This window comes from Coptis chinensis, chromosome 9 (genome assembly GCF_015680905.1).
Source record: "Coptis chinensis isolate HL-2020 chromosome 9, ASM1568090v1, whole genome shotgun sequence".
NCBI lineage: Eukaryota > Viridiplantae > Streptophyta > Magnoliopsida > Ranunculales > Ranunculaceae > Coptis > Coptis chinensis.
In genome coordinates, this window is record NC_141464.1 from 29,368,016 (window position 1) to 29,388,782 (window position 20,767).

General features: G+C 36.3%; 1 protein-coding gene across 2 annotated transcripts; it reads left to right on the plus strand.

Moving 5' to 3' along the window:
• Positions 1-4,933: 4,933 nt before the first annotated feature.
• LOC147475471 (Prolyl oligopeptidase family protein) lies at positions 4,934-14,702 on the plus strand. 2 transcript variants are annotated; one of them, XM_086583701.1, is made up of 10 exons: positions 4,934-5,490; positions 5,952-6,174; positions 6,254-6,396; positions 6,494-6,702; positions 6,932-7,066; positions 10,019-10,147; positions 10,236-10,654; positions 11,676-11,892; positions 13,550-13,746; positions 13,920-14,702. In XM_086583701.1, exons 1-10 carry the CDS (start codon positions 4,941-4,943, stop codon positions 14,119-14,121), a joined length of 2,424 nt encoding a protein of 807 aa, XP_086439827.1. In that variant the 5' UTR covers positions 4,934-4,940; the 3' UTR covers positions 14,122-14,702. The 2 variants fall into 2 exon arrangements, with proteins under 2 accessions (XP_086439827.1, XP_086439828.1); XM_086583702.1 differs by having other exon boundaries at positions 13,553-13,746.
• The last annotated feature ends 6,065 nt before the right edge of the window (positions 14,703-20,767 follow it).

A 20,767-nucleotide genomic window follows, 5' to 3' on the forward strand; every position in this document is an offset into this window, starting at 1 on the left:
TAGCTCACCCTGCCAGAAGTGTTATGGGGTAAGGAAGGCACGTACTCCTTACTTCTCGTACTTAAAAAACATATGGACAAAATTTCTTGAAGTGTAGACGGTGCAATGGTTTTTAGTGGCTTAAAGATGCGAAGATGGAAGCGAATGGAGATAGTGTAAGGGGGAAAACTGTTGTAAAATACACTGTTGAGGTCAATGTTGATGATATTTCTAATGGTTTTGAAACAAAACTTGTAATAAATTAACATACCCAAGTGATCATTGTACTTGTGGAGTTGATGAATGAATGAAGTACTTTATTTTCTTATGATGAATGAAGTTTTATTTTTACATGATAAATTTAGTTGTATTTAACATACCTAAGTTGCTTTCATGTTGCAAATACGTGCAAATTAAAACAAGATTCGAATATTAAGAGATCCCTTCATTAATTTGATAGCTAAGAACATGTGTCCAAAAAACTAAAATATTATACCCCATAAACCCCGACAATAATACATAGTACTTGAGTTCATCTCGAAAGTGCTTTTGCATTTTGATAGCAAAGAACATGTATCCCAAAATCAAAATATTAGACATAATAAACCCCCAAACCCATAATACACAGTACTTGAGTTCATCTCCAAGGTGCTTTTGCATTCGAAGTTGGCCTCGCAACAAACAAGGGCCTTAATGCTGGATTCCTAGATTGTTGCATTCCAGCTGGTGTAATGAAGTGTTGCTGAGGAGTATGAACTAGAGCTATGAAGTATTGAGGTGGTGCGGGGCTCTAAACTGCTGCTGACATGGTGGTGCAAACTATTGCTGAAGTAGTGGGGGTCTGACGTGCTGATGCGCTGGTGCTCTGAAATGGTGATGTGCTGGTACTCTGGGCTGCTGTTGCGTTGGTGCTATGGGTTGCTATTGTGTTATTGCATGCTCCACGTTGTTGTTGATGTGATGTCGTGGTGCTACTGCATTGTTGTTGTTGTGCTGTTATGGGTTGTTGCTGCTTTGGGCTGTTGCTGTTGTGCTGCTACTACTGATGTGCTGATGTTATAGGTGTTGGTTCATTGCTACTAGTGGAGGCGCCCTTTTTACCTGTAAGCATCGCACAAATACAATAAATGAGTAACAATGATATATAACTTACAATACGAATTATTTTTAGGGTAATAATCAAATGCATCTTTCTTTGTATATTTCTTTTTAGGAGCAGGAACACCTTTACATGTCCTGGAATTGTGGTTAGTTCCATTGCAATGTTTACAATGCCTTACTTTTCTAGTAGGTGAGGTTCATCCGGGGCCCTCTTTCTATTTTTGTTAGGTCTGCTAATGCCTCTAACAAAAGGTGGTGGTAGAACTATAATAGGTTCCCCTTGGGGATCACCTTCTAGAAATTTAGGCTGGTAACATAAAAAGTAACTCAAAAAATAAATATGACCAATATTTTAAATACATGTGAAAAGTCTTTCAGCAACTATAAAATCCAATATATAGATATAAGAAATACTTACATTTTTGTCCCAATCATTGAGATCAACCATTGGTCTAATGGAACCAACATAAGTTTCCTTGTATGCTCTGATACTCATATATGGATTAGTGTAGTCCGCCCAATCACACCTCATGCATGGGATGTAAGACAACCACTGCATGTACACAAGGGAGTCCTGACAATTGTCATTTAATACTGCTGCATTCTTTGGTCATCAAGTTTACCTCCCACCTAGTTCCATACTGAGTCCTCACCATATATATACACATGATCAGTTGATGATCCTCGAACAATGTATTTGTTAATCAACTTGACATACTTGGCAATAAGTTTCTTCACCCTTAGATAATTCCCAATGCAGGTGGATATGGTGGGAATGTGACTTTATTCACCTCTTTATCATTCAAAACCTTTGCCCATGCCAATGCAAAGGTGAATATCTCGGTGACTATTTTCCCAAGTCAAAACGAGGGTGAAACCTTCAACCGAGATAGTGGCTGAGTTGTGAACTTCGGATGGGATGTTGGATTTCGTTTCGTGTGTTTTTTTTATAAAAAATTCTGTTTTTTTTCCAGACGGGATGTTGGATTTCGTCTCGCGTGTTTTTGACTTTTTTTTTTTTTTTTTTTTTTAACTTCAGACGGGATGTTTCATTCCGTCTGGCGCGTTTTTTCGATTTTTACATTCAGACGGAATCCAACATCCCGTCCGAGATTATTTTTCACCTTTGCATTGGGTAACCTCACCTTGCTTTTCACCAGAACGGTGGAAAATAGGGGAAATACTGCCTACATGGAGGTGAATAATAGTGGCTTTCATTGGGAATGCTCTTAGAAGAACCTCATTCTCTCCCAATTCATTTGCAACATGTTTCCTGTCATAAATGTTTTTCATAAATGCAATATGCAACCCATCAATGAAAGTCACAATCGGTTTGTCCCTCAACTCCAAAATTCATTTGTTGAATAATGATTCCGAGAAGTTGTTTGTTATGTGACCACTCTTAGATGTATGGTCAAACTGTGACCTAGCCATGCCTACACAGGCTCCACGTTGTCTAACCAAGCTTTTGCATCTTTGTCCTCAACCTCAAGCTTTTCCATGGCTCTATTGAAATCTGTCAATTTATATTCCCTTGCAGCGTCCCAAGCTAAATTTTCTAGATGACTACCCTTGTGTTCCTTCTTAAAGTTTTGATACATGTGTCTGAAACACATCCTATGCGAGGCCTTTGGTAGAACATCTCCAACTACTCCCACGAGTCCTTTCTGTCTATCGGAAACGATCCTGAGTGGTAAAGGGTGCATATTCAGATATGGGGCTAAATGCTCGAGAAATGAAGTCCAACTTTCAGTACTCTCACTCCTGCAAATGTACACAACTATAACTATAGGGAATAACCCATTATCACCATCCAATCCAATGATGCTGAGACATTGACCACCAAATTTTCCTTTAAAAAAACAGCCATCTAAACCAATAATGGGTCTACAAGCATTAACAAATCCATCCAACGAGGCTTTAAAAGCAACACACAAACCCAAGAAACAACCTTCGTCACTTCTACATACAATATTTCGCAATGGACCCAGGGTTACTGATCAAGACTTGGTTACAAAACTCAGGTACCAAATTATAGCTATCTTCATAACTCCCAAACAAGTTCTTGAGTGCCCTAGCTCTTGCATGCCATGCACTCCAATAACTAACCTTCACACCAAAACTCCACCACAAATCTTCTTGAATGTAAAATGGCTTGTATGATTTATGATGATTCTTGATTCCGTCTTCTACAACTTCCATTATCCAATTGCAATCAGCCATTAGATTTTTGTTGTTTTCATCAACAGTACATACATGGTCACCACACATTTTTTTGCATTCAATTGTGTGCTTATCATAAGCTAATCTTCTAAAATTAGCAAACCAAGGACAACCATCAGCCTTACATTTCACCTTGATTCTATAACGCTCATTTTTTGTTATATTTAACAACAAACTTGTTTTTTATGCAACAATTCTTCAAAAACTTTCTACATGCTAAAATGGTTGGCCACTGCATCCCAACTTGTAAAACATTTCCTACATTTAATCTAGTGTCTTCATTGTCATTATCTTCATTAGCAAAAACATTGTCTGCATATTTTGAGAAACCTCCATCTTGAGGTGGGACAAACTCATAATCCGATTCACCTTCGGAGGAGTTATTGATGTGATACTCTTCTTCTGTGTTGATGTTACTAATGTCAACTTCTTCCATTTTAACCCAACTACCCCTTCGATGCTGAGGTGTAGAGTCCAAAATGAGTTCAACAGTTGACTTACCACTAGTCTCTCTCATTCTCTTTCTGTTGTTAGCTTCTTCAACTGCCACTATCAGGAAATCATCATCTTCAACTACAATTATCGGGATCTCATCATCGTCAACTACCACTATAGATCTAGGAGGTGGTAAAGGACAAGGGGTTAGTATAATCTCCACATCATCCCAACCAGCAATGTGTGAAAATCAATACGGATCAACCTCAAGATCTTTCCATATCAACATGACATCTTCATCACTAGAACAAGTTATTGTAACCCCACCCAACAGATAAACTATCTTTAAAAATGCATCAGAAGGGCGTGGCACCGAGGTAGCTACATAACTAACAAAATCGAGAAAAAATACACAATGACCATCAACGTTAAGAAGTTTAGTGGTTTTACCATTAACGTACTTATCAACCGATAAGAAGCCATTATCTGTACCCAAAAAAAAAACCTTAAGCCACAAAAACAAGTTTTTTGAAAAAATAAAATAAAAAATGACTTACTTTCTTCATAAACAAACGTAATATACAATGAAACCAATAAAAGTTTTACCTTTTGGTACTTTGAAAATGCTTGATTAAATTAGTTAATAGTCATTTTTCTTTCTACTACAACAAATCCAAAAAAAAAAACTTCGATTGGAGTTAATAGATCGAGCATAAAGTCCCCTCCTTTATTGTGGGTGAGAGAATACCACTCTACACATTCTTCCCTCCAAATGAACTGAGTTGAGAGAAAAAAAAAAAAAAAAAAAAACGTATTTGATTTTTGACGTGAAGTGCATGTTGCCTCTCTACTGTAGATTGCTTTACATCTACAGTAAGTGATGATTGATTAAGATGTAACCACGTAGTGATAAAACTATAACCATAGCTGGTGGCATTTTCGATATTAAAACCTCATAAGGGTACTTTGGTCAAGAAGTAAAAGACTGAGCAGGTGACCAAAAAATTAGGGGTCTATATCAAATGAGCACTCCAATTGGGGGTGTATGTAAAAAAACCCAAGAAACTATACCTCAATTTCGGAACAGCGACCTCAAAAGATATAGTTACTACAACCTTTCTGTTCTGGCCCAATAAGTTGGATCGGGCTGAAGCCGATTAGATTGGGCTAATCTTCATTTACAAAGCTTCATTTTTGCACTCATGCTCACTTCCATGGCTTTCTTCTTTCTTGAAAAACTCTCCCTCTCAAAATCCAAACTTTTTGTGCCCATTTCTCCCCATTTATTTCCACACAACCCCTTTTCTTCACTCTGCAAAAAAAACCCTTTTGTCTCTCCTTCTATCTCACCTCCAAAACCCAAGAAAATTCCATTTCAAGTTACTCTTCATGGGAAAAAATGGAATGATCATTACCATTGGATGTCAAACAAAAATGACCCAGACGTGATTACTTATTTAAACCAAGAAAATGTATACACTGAAGTTTTTATGGATGATACTGTAGAGTTACAAAAGAAACTAGTTGAAGAGATGAAAAGTCGAATGCCGGCTACTGTTTCTACTCCTCCTGAACGTTGGGGCCCTTGGTTGTATTATCAGTATATTCCTCAAGGAAAGGAGTATCCTGTTTTGTGTAGGAGATTGGAGAGTGGGAATGATGGTTGGGTCAATAAGCTTTGGAGTTATGCAAAAGGAGGATATGCTAGGGAGGAAGTATTACTTGACTGGAATGAAATTGCTGAACAATTTGGTAAGCTTTTTACAACTTTTAATCTTATGCTTTACTTTCGTTATGTGAATAGAGTTTCCCCAAGAGATTGTTGAGGGTAGAGAGTTCTATGGCCCACATAGGTCCATAGTTCTCTAGCATATGTTGACAAAGAGCATATGTAAGATTCTATGCTGTCTTTACCTATGAATTGTGTGCTGGTGGTGAGCCTAGCAGACACTAAGTGCCTTAGGCTTGGCAAGCTTAAGCGCGGTTTTGACTGCTTAGACAAATCTTAGATATAGATACTAGTAATAAAAGATTCTGGATATTGGTAATGCAACTAATGACCTGATGTTAGCTTGAGTTTTTTTTTGTTCTGTTTTTCATTAATATACTCCTGAGAAGATGATAAACAATAGCATCTTGCATTTTTCTTTTCTTCCTAATAGAAAGTGATTTTAAATAAATTAAGTGTTTTGTGGATATATTCATGGTCACAGGTTATGTGCACATTGGAACATGCCGAGTTTCTCCAGACCACAACTTTCTAGCATATACACTTGACACGAGTGGGGATGAGCAGTTTATGCTGCAAATTAAAGACCTTAGGAGTGGGTCGACTCTTCCAAAATCAAGTGTAGATAGAGTTGTCAGCTTAGCATGGGCCAAGGACAGCCAAACATTGTTTTATACGGTTTCAGATGAGACCCAACGTCCTTGCAGGCATGTTTGTTACTGTTACTCGGCACCCATCTTTTTAAATCATTCTAATCATTTATGAAGTTATTTTTTGGTTTGACAGGGTACTCTGCACAAGAGTGGAGTCAAATGTTGCAGATGTTGTTCCAATTTTTACTGAAAATGATCCCACCTTCTGTGTAGACATCACCAGCACAAAAGATTGCAAGTATATAACTATCTATTCTAACTCGAGGTCTACATCTGAGGAAGGTTACTTGCCTCTGTCATTTCCTGTTTGACATATAATCAAAACTTGAAAATGGCATCTTAATGAGGTTCATTTCCACTTTTTTTTCGTTTCAGGTTTACATAATAGATGCAAACAACCCAACAGATGGGCTGCAGAGAGTATGGAAGCGTGAGCATGGCACAGAATTTTTTCTGGAACATCATGATGGTATCTTTTACATCCTCACCAATGCTCCTTTGAGTGGGAATGTTAATATATCCAGTAAAAGTTACTATCTTGCTTTATGCGAAGTAAAGGATATACAACCAGCTAGATGGAAGGTGAGTTTCTCTCCAGTGTGTAGCTTAACCACCAACATGTGAGGATTTGCGTCGTTTTCATCACAAAATTGGAAAACTTATATATAGAATCATATGCTGGTTAGAAGACCCACATAATAAATCGAAGGGCTAAGGCTAAGTGTTTAAAGGATGAAATTCTTTTATTCAGTCGACAGTGTTTTATTGATCGAAAAAGTTAGTTGACCCCCTTCCCCCTTTTGTGTTTCAGAATGTTGTCCTACCAGGCCAAGATTTCAGCTTTCAAGATATGGATATTTTTTATAAACATTTGGTGCTCTTCCTTGATAAAAGGGGATCCTCTATGATTTGCTCCATAAATCTACCTATTGATGGAAAGTGTAAGGTGAAGCCTTTGTTCGTTTACATTATTCTGCTATTACTAAGGGATTTGATGTTGAAGGTTGCAAACTCTCCATCTGGAAGAGAAAAATGTATTATGACTTATGAGGCAACATAATTCACCATTATCATCTTTTCTGATATATATAAACATTAAAGTGGTTGTTTTAGTTAACTTTTGTTCTCTATTTTTACTAGGTCATCGTTCCATTTTCTGTAAACTCTTCTATGTCAGAGCATGTAGTTTTACACATGATTAATGATTCTATGACTACTAGTACACATGATTGTTAATTCGTCTGACTGCTACCTCTTTGTAGAAAGCTGGAAGAGGTGTTCTATGGTTGTATGGGGATAAAATGGACGTTAGAAACATGAGGTTTCAAGACTTTATATGTAATTAGGCTTACTTGTGTGCTGGTAACATGTAATTGGTTAGCACTGACTTAGCAGTAATTATTAACGTTTCGCTAAGAATGATAATACATAACCAAGGAATGTTAAGAAGTACCATGTACTGTTTTGCTGGAGTGTATTGAAATTGTATAGAGTTTACCAATATAACCAAAAGTGCATATGGACTTTGTGGAAGCGGATCATCTTCCAACAGCATCATATGGACTTTGTGGAAGGAGAGAAATGCTAGGATCTTTAAACAGGAAAATAAAACTTGACAAGGTCATGGAGGGGATCGAAGAGGAACTTTCTGATTTGGTGTGTGCAAGTCCTATCCTGAAAGGGTTACTTATCTATATAACTATATTTCATGTGTAATTAGTACGCTAAATGAGATTGTAATTAGGAAAGGTATTGGTTGGTCATATTGTAGCTTTTTGCTATGTGAACCATATTGTAACCTCTTGTAAATATTTGACTGATTAATGAATTTGCATTTGTCAATTAAAGATTATAAAGGGCACGTAGTTGATTATCATAGTTAAGGTTAAGGGAGACACTTGGTTTCTGCTGAACAATTACTAATTGTGGAAGTATAACATATTGGTCGAGTCAATCTTTATCATACCTAATCCTCATCCTAAATTTAGCATAAAGACCTGAATTTGCTAAATATTTTGTAGACTGGATTATTCAAAATAGAAATAGATTAAAAGAGAAAAGAAAAGAAAACTAGCCAGTTTGGTTTAGAATGGAGATGGAATGAGGCAGCGTTACCTGCTCTGATATAACTTCCATTGGTTCTATCTTCTCCCAGTTGTTTCATGTTCAAAGATTGAAGTTAATAATTGTGAGACTCATATAATTGATCATAGTTTTTTTTTTTTTTTTTTATTGGCAAGCGAGGTTATTAACGGGGTCCCCTACCCCTCTTATTAATAATAAAGAATAGTTTGTTTACAGTCACTTCCTCACATACTCTCTCCCTAGAGCATCATCATGTGCTATTTTCATTACATCTTCTACTAAAGCATTTAGTACAATTTCATGAAAACTAACATTCAGACAATTTGCAGCTAGTGCATCAGCTAACATATTTGTTTTTCTATATATATGTTCTATAGAGAAAAACAACAGTTCTGCTTCCATTGCTTGTATACTCTTGGTCTGTTTGTTTGCTCTCCATGGGTGCTTCTTTGTGTTGATGAAGGCCACCACATTTTCCGAATCTGTTTGGGCTTCTATCCTTGCTATGTCATTCTTCAGCGCAAGTTTGATGCCTTGCTCTAAAGCTTGTAACTCAACCAATGCTATACTGTGATGATCCGAGACCCCATGAGCTGCTGCCATTATTACCCCTTCACCATCTCTGATAACTGCTCCCCACTGCCCTCTCACTCCTTGCACACTGCCATCAGTATTCAGTACATAATTCCCTGGTGCTGCCTTCTTCCACTTACACTTCAAAGTTTTGTGTTCCATTATGCCCACCCTTCTATTCCATATCTGTTCGAATTGTGTTTTCTCTGGCCCTGCCTCCATTTGATAATCTACTGCATGTATCTTTACCTTTACTTCTCTGAAAATCGTTTCCACTAGCTGTTGTTCACTTCTTGTTTTGTGCTAAAAAATCCTCGCATTTCGTTCTGTCTAGACCCAATATATGAAGCCTGTTAGTATGAGTTTCAGTGCATCTTGATATCCACCCTTCCCCTCGGTTTTGTTGAGAATCCAATTGAGTTCCTCCTGCCAAGTCTGCTCTTGAGTTTTGTTATATCCTACTCTCCTCAACAATTCGTCCCACACCTTACATGCATATCTACATGAGAAGAACAGGTGCTCTTCTGTTTCCACACCTGTGTTGCACAATATGCAAGTATCAGATGACACAACATTCCACTCTTTCATACGCTGCAATGTCTTTAACCCATCTTTCATGCCCAACCAACTGATAAACGAATACCTTGGAATTCTATTGGTAAACCATACCATCCCATGCCAACTCACCTGTTGTTCTTCCTGTCTTAATTCTTCATAAGTATCTCTCATAGTATAGTTTCCCTCCACTGACGCAGACCTTCATCATTCCCCTCATGCAGTTTGACTTCCTGTTCGATATCTTGGACCAGTTCAGCACAATGTATTCTGAACATATGCGGTATCTGCCATTGCCCATCCTCTATGAGACAAGCCACTTTACTATTTCTATTGCATACTGAATCATATCTGAACACAGTGGGTGGCTTGTCTTGTAATATACCACTCGGATGCCATGGGTCACTCCATAGTTTCGTGTCTTGACCATTCCCAATCAAGTGCAGCGCAATCCCTTTAGCTCTTGGTCCATCTTTTAAAATATTGCACCAGCTCCATGAACAGTTATTTGGTATATTGATCTTCCATATGTTCCTTCCTCTGATCGAGTTTTTCTGAACCCACTCAACCCACAGAGTGCTCTTCTTGCTTATAATTGATCATAGTTTGATTGAATGGGTCTTGAATCAATTGATCACTACTTGGGTGCGTTATTAACTGATCACTGTCTCAAATTGTTTTGCAGCACGAGCTAAAGATTGACGATCTCAGTTCTTGGTTTTTCCCACTGCCCTCAAACTTGTGCAGAGTTGCTCCTGGATCTAACCATGACTTCATGACTTCTGTTTTCCGAGCAGTGCTTTCATCTCCAGTGGTATGTTATACAAATGCATAATCCTGGAGGAAACTCCTTGCCCAAATAACTGCATCTGAAACTGGCTTTAGTTTTTTAATCACTGCAGATGCCTGATATTATTGCTGACTATGATATGTCGAAGCAACAATTTTCCATTGTCCAGCAAGAAGAGGTAGTGGGGTTCTCCAACAGATGCGGATCAAGCCTTTTATCTTATGGTGCGGATGGGGAGAAGCTTTTGGTCACACCAACCAACAATGAACAGGATATGAAACTTGTCAAAATGGACCAGAGATGGAAGGATCTTTCTGGCGCATTCTCTTGTGAAAGGAGAGAAGTTGTATCCGAGGATGGAGTCTCCATACCTTTGACCATTTTGTATTCTCGGGAAACCAAGCAGAAGGGTCAGTCTCCAGGGATTCTACTAGGCTATGGTGCTTATGGGGAATGTCTAGATAAAAGTTGGTCTGCAGATCGTCTAAGTTTGCTTGATCGTGGTTGGATGGTGGCATTTGCTGATGTGAGGTATAGTATAAATAATCATTGTATTGCTCTATCTATCCATTGCTGTAAGTCATCCATTGCAACTCCTATCTTCTCTGTGAATGTTAGAAAACTAGTTCCAAAGCCATAAGTTGATTTTGAGTACAAAGCCATAAGTCGTGTTGGAATGGTCCTTCCAAACTCTATCATTGCTATTTCATACCTTTATCATGATTCTAGTGGTATAGCCGTAAACGGCATAAAGGCCTCAAATGTATCTAGGCGTTTGGTCCTATAGGACCTGAAAGAAATAAGTGTTGCTTTAAGTGGATGATCTGGCTTGATCGAACTGAGTTTTGCCAAGCATTTTGTGTTTTAGAAATTGTGAAAACGTGAGACCTTATTCTAGGAAAACTTCCAGCCTATAAAAAATTTGAATTTTTAGTAGTGTTATCACGTTACAGGAGGCTTTACTTTGATTGCAGAATATGAGATTTACATGCAATGATGATTGCGTTGTCTGACGAGTCTAGGTACTCCGATGACTTTTTATTTATTTTTTTTTTTTACCGGTTGTATGTACTCCGACAATGATAATGACTCATTAATCTTGATTTTGACATCCCAAATGATATGTCAGTTTGGATTTGTTTGCTTTCCTCTGTATTCTCCAGGCATCAAAAGATAGAAAATTGACATCGGCAGGGAGAAAAAAAAAAAAAAAAAAAATCTTGAGTTACATTTCACATTCCTTGTTATGCTTAACGCCATATACAGTTTTTGGGTTCAGGTGGTAGTAATGTACTAGTAACAAACCATGGTTATGCTAGTATCATTTCCATATAAAAATCAGCCAGCAAATAGATATTGTTTACTTATATTGTGCACATAAATCCTTTATACTTTGGTAAAGGACAGTTTTCTGGTTTTACTCTTTTATTTGCATTTAGCATGTGATTATTAGTTGGAAAAAAAATATCAAAGTTTGTTAAGCAGAACTTAGAGTTCCCTTGCCACATGATATTATTGGATTTCATTATTCATAATCAGAGACTTTGAGCAGGGGCGGTGGTGGTGGGAGTCCTTCGTGGCATGAAGCTGGAACTGCTTTCCATAAGCTAAATTCAGTACATGATTTTGTTGCTTGTGCCAAATACCTGATTAATGAAGATTATGTGCACAAGGATCGTCTCTGTGCTGTTGGCTATAGTGCTGGTGGTCTTCTTGTTGGGGCAGCAATAAATATGTATCCACATATATTTTCTGCTGCCATTTTGAAGGTTACCTCTACTTATGTTTTACCTCTTTTGTTTTTCATCCAATCTATTTTTGTTCTACAACTTTCCATTTTTTGTATATATATGAACTGTTTTTTATATCGTCTTCATATATGAAAGTATTACTCAGGTTTGAATTTAAGTCTACCAAAAGCACACATATCGAACCCATCAACCTTATTAGGTGAGTTGTGTATTCATCTCCTTGTGCAGTGCTTGGTAATATTGTGTCCTCTAGCCACAAATAGTAAACACATTTATTCCACCACAAAGGGCCTTTATTGGTTTTGAAGCAATGTAACAGATGGCATTTTGAGGGCAAAGCAGTGGATTTCCATAAGGTCATTATCACCAATTCACCATAAAGGGGGCCTTCTCTACTTTTGGTGGCAAAGTATTCGTGATATTTGAGAAGCATTTTTTTTTAGCACTTAGTGGCAGGGTGAAATTTTGTATAGAGATTCTTGATTGATAGCTTGTACAGTATTTTTTGAGGTTGTTTTTGTGCAACTTGAAACGCTCTTGTCCTACCTTTGTATGATTTTTTTTTGGATATCCAATAATATATATTTTTTATTGGAAAAAAACTTATATTCCACCACCTGTAAGCTTTTACCATTATTCTGCATATTTCGAATTGTGGAAAGGTGAGAAGTGAAGCCAAAACTTTTGGAAGTGTCATGGTAAAGGTTTGTACTCAAGTGTTGTTGTCATAAGGAGAGTGTAATTGTTTACAAGGAGATCTTGGACTATGTGTATCATCATTCTTTTCGTCTTAAACTTTACCAACGGTTGTTTGTACCTTTAAATATCTTGTCTTACTATGCAAAAATAGCTCCTCCCTCCTATTATTGGTAAACGTTATATCTATTTGAGTAATAATATTGGGGAGGGTAAATATGACACACCAAAAAATGACATGCAGTATTGAGCTCACAAGGAAAGGAGTTTGAGGCTGATTTTTCGTGAGGATGTTCTCCTCATTATGGAGATCATCCTCACAAAAGGTTAGCACATTTGAAAACGTCTAGCCTTGCCAAAACTTGTGTTCTAGTCTAGGATAAATCTAACAGTTCACAATTATTTCAGTTTTGCAACAATCTTTTGGCAAGGTTAGAGACATCCAAATGGGCTAAAATTTTGGTGGGATGATCTCCATGATGTGGAGAAGTTATCTACAGAATTCGTCCCTCAACTGTTCTCCGCATACCCCACAAAAAGTGTGTCATTGTAGTGTCTCATAATATCCCTCTCCAATAACAATTTTGCTCATTTTAACTGTTGGGATGAAAGTTCGGAAAGAGGTGTGAAATTAATTTCAAAATTGGAATTTGGACTTGAGGTTTTTTTTCACTTTGTCCTTTAATTGTTCTTTTCTTTTTAATTTCAATTCTAGTAGAACTACGTTCATTACTTCATTTTTCTAAAAAATTGATATTCTTACTTGTGTTTCACTATTCACATCTTGAGGTGCTTAGGCTAGTGAAATGCCACTTGTCTAGCGTTCCTGAAATTCATATAATGGAGAAAAATAGTAGCATTGCTATGATAGAGATTATTAGCATTTGTAGTCTGATTTCCCCTTGGCGTGATGTATTGCATTTTTATATTACTTCATTTGTCACTGTTTGTAAGAGGGCTCTATGTTTATTTCGTGTAGCAGGTCCCCTTCCTTGATGTCTGCAACACTTTGTTAGATCCAAGTTTGCCTCTCACCACTCTGGACCATGAAGAATTCGGTGACCCACAAATTCAGACCGAATTTGAGTATATCCGTAGTTATTCTCCTTATGATAACATTCCTCCAGGATTTTGCTATCCTCCATTGTTTGTAACAGCATCATTACAGGATTCAAGGCAAGTAGATCACCCCTATAAATAGGCTTTCCTTTGTAATGGACATAAAATATGTCAAATGCAGATGCATAAGTTTTACATAATTTATTTGCATGGTAAATTATGCATGCAAGCACAGTTGTCGCAAATCTTGTAACATATATATGCTAATGGCATCGAGTAATTGTTCACAGAGTTGGATTTTGGGAAGCTGCTAAATGGGTGGCTAAAGTGCGAGAGACAGCGTGTCCCGATTGTTCTCATTCAGTTATTCTGAAAACAAATATGTACGGCGGACATTTTGGTGAAGGTGGTCGGTTCGCTCAGTGTGAGGAAGTGGCTTTTGAATATGCCTTTCTATTCAAAGTGATGGGGATGCTTGATGCAAGTAATTAAGCTGATAGTTACAAGTATTTCTGAATCAGCTGGAAACAACATTTTGTACCTGTGGAACTGGAGAGTTACATTTATGGGATATTATGAGCGTTGAGGTGAATGCTTTTGGGATTCAGTATCTTTTTCATTTCAAGATTTTCTCTGGATGGGCTCAGTTCCAGGACGGATCCTGGCATTGGTGTACATTATCCGACTGAAAGATTTGGCTTGAGCTCCAAACTGCAAAGCTTCTTAGGATTGAACAGGTTACCTTGAGAGATTTCGAATGAGCTGAGTACTGCAGCGCTGTGATTTTTCTCTGGCTGAGGCCAGTCAAACGACTGATCTTATGATTGAAACATGTTATTCTACTGAGATTTCGTATGAGCTCCAAACTGGCAACGCATCTTTGTTTTGGAACATGTGAACCACTTGGGACTTTTGGATGATCTAAGAACTGCATCTTTTTTTTTTTTTTTTTTGATAGGAAGCTTAGAACTGCATCACATATGGGGATTGGTGCAAAAAAGGTTTCTTTTTTGAAATACTTCAGCATATATGAAGAAATTGGCAGTAAATAATACAAGTTGTTTTGCTATGTTTTTCATTTGGTCCTGTTCTTGGTAGATGTTTATATTGATTAATTTGACAGTGTTGTCTGGTAATGCAGTTTTCTTTTTTTGTTTTTGTTTCTCCTTTCTCACAGTTTACCAGAAGAGATTGTGAGTAACTAATTTTTATCTTTCGCTTTCTTCACATGAGTTTGTGCCAGGGTACGCCAAATGCTTAAAATTAACCTTTTTCTGTCCTTGTTTAAGCGCGAACATGAAAATTAGCGTGAAGTTCAAACTCGTCAGAATTAGGACTAGATTCGAGAAATAAGACATATCCTGTTATTGACATTCAGGGTCTTGCAGCTTGAATGCGAGTCTCTCTTTTTAAGGTTTTAATACAGTCAATAGTTGTGGTAGGCATCACGAATCACGATATCTTCCTGTCGAAGCATGCCTTACCTCGTGCTAAATTTATGAACAATGTGAAGCAAGCGGCTAGCCATCCACCTTCCAAGTTCCAACACACAGAAAAGTAGCTTATGCTAGAAGTATTTGTTAAGAATGTTATTGTGGTGAGTTCATATAGACAAATGGTTCTTTCACGCTTACTCTTGTATTCTAAAGATAACGCGTTGAGTGTGTCTGCATTTGCTATGGAATACGCAACTGGAATAGTTCTTGCAACATTGGTTTCTACCTTTATTCTACCTTGATTTATACCTTATATTAATTAATTTCTTGAAGCTAATCAGTCTCCACTTTCTTTAGAACAATTTTGTACACATGAATGACAACAATGTCAAACTTTCGTGCTCTTAAGCAGGATCTAAGTTGCTTTAATAGAGACTAATAAGAGGCATCATCGTGGTTGACATTTGCTATATATGTTTCTTTGATATGGCTCCGCAAATGGACAGCAAGAAATTCAGCTAGTTCACTTTATATTTTATTCTTTTTGGTATCAATTGTTATGCATTTTGGGTCTTTCTGGCAACTGCCACCCTTGCCCAGTAGAGGTTACTTTACTCGTGCACTCTAGATGACATTAGAGAGTCAAAATATTAAACCAATTGGAAGTGTTTCATTTCGTGTAATTCTTCTGTTGGAATTACCTTAGCTGTTATCTCAGATCAGGGAAAAAACAAAGCCGAAAAATCTTTAACCTTAAATAATGTTTTCAAATCTCAGTAAGTTGTCTTTAAAATGGACTCAACAAGAAGAATATTTTGTAGTAGACAATCTATTTGGGGAGCAAACGAATAAAAGCTCAAAGACATGCCTTTAAGTTGTTTAAATAAGACTAATAACCATTTACTGTAGGTTGATTCTTGCTGACAGAAGTTGCTTTCAGTTCAACCAATGAGGAGGAAGGAGTATCATTGAACTGCTCGTATTCAATTTGGTATTATCATTTAGCTTATCATGTTCAGGTTTTAGGATAAATCTCCCTCGGCTTGATTCAGTTATTTACAAAAACCCACAAAACCTCCCTATTTTTCCAAATAAGAAAATAAAACTAATAATGACCTGAATACTCCGTTATCTCCACCAGTCCACTTTCTGTTCTCTATTTCACATCCATAAATTCCTCATTTTGGAATCAGCATAGAAACATCTAAGATATGAAATATCAATTTCTTTGTCATAAAACATTACCATAATCAAAACAACAAGTTTGGTTCTTTAAAAAACATATCTAAACCATAATCTATTGGAAAATCTCTAATTTTTTTTGGAAAACAATAATTTTTCAAACAAAAAAAAAAAAAAATACTGGCCAAGAGTCACCTTTTGAAAAAAAATGTAGTGTGCATTTTTAATGCAAAAATAACTTTTCATATTAGAATATTATGGAAAATGAAATTTACACAGTAAAATTTGTATGCAAAAATAAATTTGCATAGTAGAATTTATATGAAAAAATAATTTACATATTAAAAATTTTATGATAAAATAAATTTGCACGAAAAAAACTCCATTAAAAAAACCCGCCCTAAAAATGATAAAGACAAATGAAAAACAAAAAAAGAATAATGGACAAATTAGAAATCTCTATGTAAAAATAGATTTTCATAGAAAAACCTATATTTTCAAATTCATTGTGTTAAAATAAACTCACATAGAAAAATCATTATGTAAAGTTAAATTTGCATAGTGGAATATCTATACAAAAACAAATTTACATGGTGATCGGGAACTGTTTTGTTCAAAATAGAAGAAGAAGAAGAATAATAATAAATACAACAAAAACCACATATGATTAAAAACAATAACGGAGGAATCGAGTAAGTGATTCTTCATTGTACAATTTTATATCTTCATTATGAAACTTTGTTTCTTCATTATTAGTTGAACATGATTTTTTCATCATCAAACCTTATTTCCTTATTGTTGAATCTTATTCATTTAATTTTCACGTTGAATCGTGTTATCGAAGCTAAATCATCAGTCTTTTTCGTTGAAATGGCGATGAATCTAGCACTTTATCTAAAATGGTAAAAAAAAAAGCAAAAAAATTGAAAAAATAAAAATAGACCATGATTTTTTCAGACTTAAAAAACGGGGAGGTTAGGAGGGTGTTTACACATAACCTTAGTAGAACCAGGGACTCAGGCCCATTTCTTGGATACATCTTAATTCAACATATTATTAAGACCTCAAAGCTATGCTTCTAAACGTATTAGTAAATGATGGGCCATGCTGCCATGCTTATAATTACAATATTAGTTAGTTAGCTTGGACAGTTTATACTTAACCATCAAGTTACGTGAACTCCAATAAGAATCAAACTTACAAAACATAAATGAATTAACTCATTGGAAATCCTTTTACTTTTAATTAGATTAGCCTTTACTAAATTTACAATATAAGTCCGCCGACACCCAATGTTTCATGTTGTATTTACTATTTAGTAGCTCTTGCTCTACTGGTTGGTATATACGTAGCACGTTTTTCACCTTTTCGTCGGCATAGGAGATGAGTTCTACACTTCTACTTCCAATTTTGCCACAGGTTATTACTTATTAGAGTTGAAATGGCCTGGAGCCCTGGAGGTAATACTTATAAAATTAAATTAAAAAAAAAAAATTTTTTTGGTAAATAAAATAAGAAAACCAGCCTGTAAATCTGTAATTCTTTGGGGGTAAGTACATAATTTCAAGGGATAATTTCAACATGAAAAGTACAGAAATACGTATCCAGACTCCAGAGTCTATAGATGTTTAAGCGTCCATTTCCTAGTCTGAAATCTGAATCTGAATCTGAATGCTATGAGTCTATGTGGAGCTCCTTAATCAAAGTATGAACGTGTCTGTTAAAGTACATTAATCAGATAGCAACAAAGTGGACATTTTGACACTGATTGATGAAATCTGGGCTGGGTCCTGATGTGTGAACTACTATTATATGGGAGCGATACGAGCGATCAGTTCATGGCCCACAGCGATTGTGAATTGTGATCATCCACCAACTGGAGTTGAAAGATTAATGGCATTTTCATGCACAACCAGTCAACCATTCAGTACATTAATGTAAGGAATGTCGGTCCATAAAAGAAGGTCAACAATCAGGGTATTTTGATCAGCGATAAGCTTTTCAATTAATGATTTAATACTATGCCAAAGATTCGTTTGTACAAATAGAAGGCGAATCTAATGATTTCACAGCCTATATGTTAGCCTGGAATTGGAGTCTACGCGTAGAATTGGAGACGGGACAAACAATGTAATGTGTTTTGTCGTTTGATTTTATTTTGTTTGTCAATTTCTGAATCAAATGTGGCAAAAAGCTATGTGTTTTGTGTTTGATTTTATTTTGTTTGTCAATTTCTGAATCAAAAGCAGCAAAAAGCTATTTATTTCATGGATATCGGCTTACCGCCATTTTACATTTAGTTAAAACACGCATACGGTAGTAGGGCTAGTAGCTGAGTTCAATGACTCTCTATTCCTTAATAGAGAAGGATTTTTTAGTATTACCCCTCTACTAGATGAGCCAATTAGAATTTCTCCCAACTAGATGGAGAAATTAGGGTCTCCTCCCTGAATACACTTATACACAAAAAAAAAGTCAACTTCTTGGGTTGACCATGTTTTTTTTGTGTGTACTCAGGGGAGAGACCCTAATTTTCCCATCTAGTTGGGGGAAATCCTAATTGGCTTATCTAGTAAGGGGGTAATACTAGTTAACCCTATAGAGAATAATATTGAGGAATGGTGAGTGCGTTTTGCGCCAGTTGAAATGGAGTAAATTGAAAAAAATCAAATGGCGTCATTTCCCATAAAAAAATTTAGATGTCATTTGGCATAGGTTGAATTAGAGTGGAATTGCATGTGTCCCCACCAAACCATTGAAGTGGGGTAAAAAGTATGATAGCTTCAAATTACACTAGTTAAAGTGGCGTAGAATGTCCAAACCATTAGGTGCAAAAAACGTATTCTTTATCCTTAAAGTACTGTTACAATCTATTTTTAGAGATGGCAGAGTGAATACCATTGGACTCAGCCTGATTATTGAGACAATGCGGAGCTGGGGAAAAGGTAAGAAGGACAGAGGGTCATATTGGAACTCTGGAGTCTGGACAGTGGAGACGATGGAGATGTTTCAAACATAATAGAAAATACAAAATCATTTAAGACAGTTAAAAATTCCATTGGGCTATACTTAACCAGTTAACCGAACTGACAATATATTTAGTTAATCAACTTATTTAGATGAAATATAAATTTTACATATGTTAGCGTTCATCTTAGATTGGTTCACAAACGGGACTGGACTGAACTTAGCCTTCGAATTTCAATTCCTCCAGTTAAGTTATATATTTCTAACAAAATGTATAAAAGTCCTGTGAATTGTAGTTTATTGAGGGAATGTAATGGTGTGAAAAAAATCCGGAGACAGATCAAGTGTTTTAAAGTGTCAAGTGGTTGTGCGTGGCTGAAATAAGGTTAGTTGTCTAGTGGCAAATATCGTGCCTTTAAATATTTTTATTTGATATTTCAAAACTCTAGATATTGATATGAGGGTCAATATCTCGGTATATTTCATGGTTATTCCAAATATTTGCAGGTATTGAGCGGGAAAAGAAGGAGGAAGGCAATAGACACGTGTCATGAGTTGATTGGGTCAAAGTGAATTGAGGACACTATATAAAGACTGGATGAAGTGAAAGATGGATTCTTTCGATCATTCCCACAAAAATTATCAGAAATAGGAGAGAGAAAGAGATAATTAGAGTGATTGTAAAACTTTTATGATTGTTCAATAAAAAAGTTTCATTTACTTCATATCAGATTTACAACTTACTTTAATTTCATTCAAACCATCGTTTAATCTCAGTGATCTTAGAACAATTAAGAGAGATTGTTCTTAGACATCACATTGGTGCCGTCTGGGCATCGAGAACAAGAAAATTGTGAAGTTTTCTTCTTCTTCGATTTCGAATCCGTCATTTCGTTATGAGTTTGAGTGAAAGAAGAGTAAAAGAAGAGTGAGTAGGGAATTGAGGTTTGAATCATAATGGCTCCAAATAAAAGAGCAAATAGCAAGCGAGTGGATAATGATAATCAATCACAAACAAGGAATATGTACAAGAGCTTCAGTAAGAGATATCAGGAGGGAAATGTTAAAGTAGAAATTTCACTTCAAGAAGTCTTGAAGAGGTTGAGAGAAGTGGAAAAACAGAATGCTATATTACTTAAAGAGAATCAAGAGATGAAAAATGCAAGTCCAAGTCAGGTTTTAAAAGATCGATCTCCAAGTGGAAGAGGAGGAGGTTTGTAGTTCAAAGTCAGTTAGTCATTACACAGAAAAGGTATCTGCAAGAAACAAAAGAATTAGAGAAGCATTGCCGATACCTATAACTCCAATACCATAGCCTATCACCAAATAGATGTTGCAGAAGCAGTTGGGGAACCAGCTTCTCGAAAAACTTTAGCATCGATAAGAAAATTGGCAGATGATATCAGCAGGAATCCGATACATCAAAATGTCGAGATGATGCCCATTCCACCTAAGTTCAAGATTCCTAAATATACTCAATATGATGGGACGTCGGATCTGATGGATCATCTATTTGGATATCGACACCAATTTTCGATATACCAAGGAACATC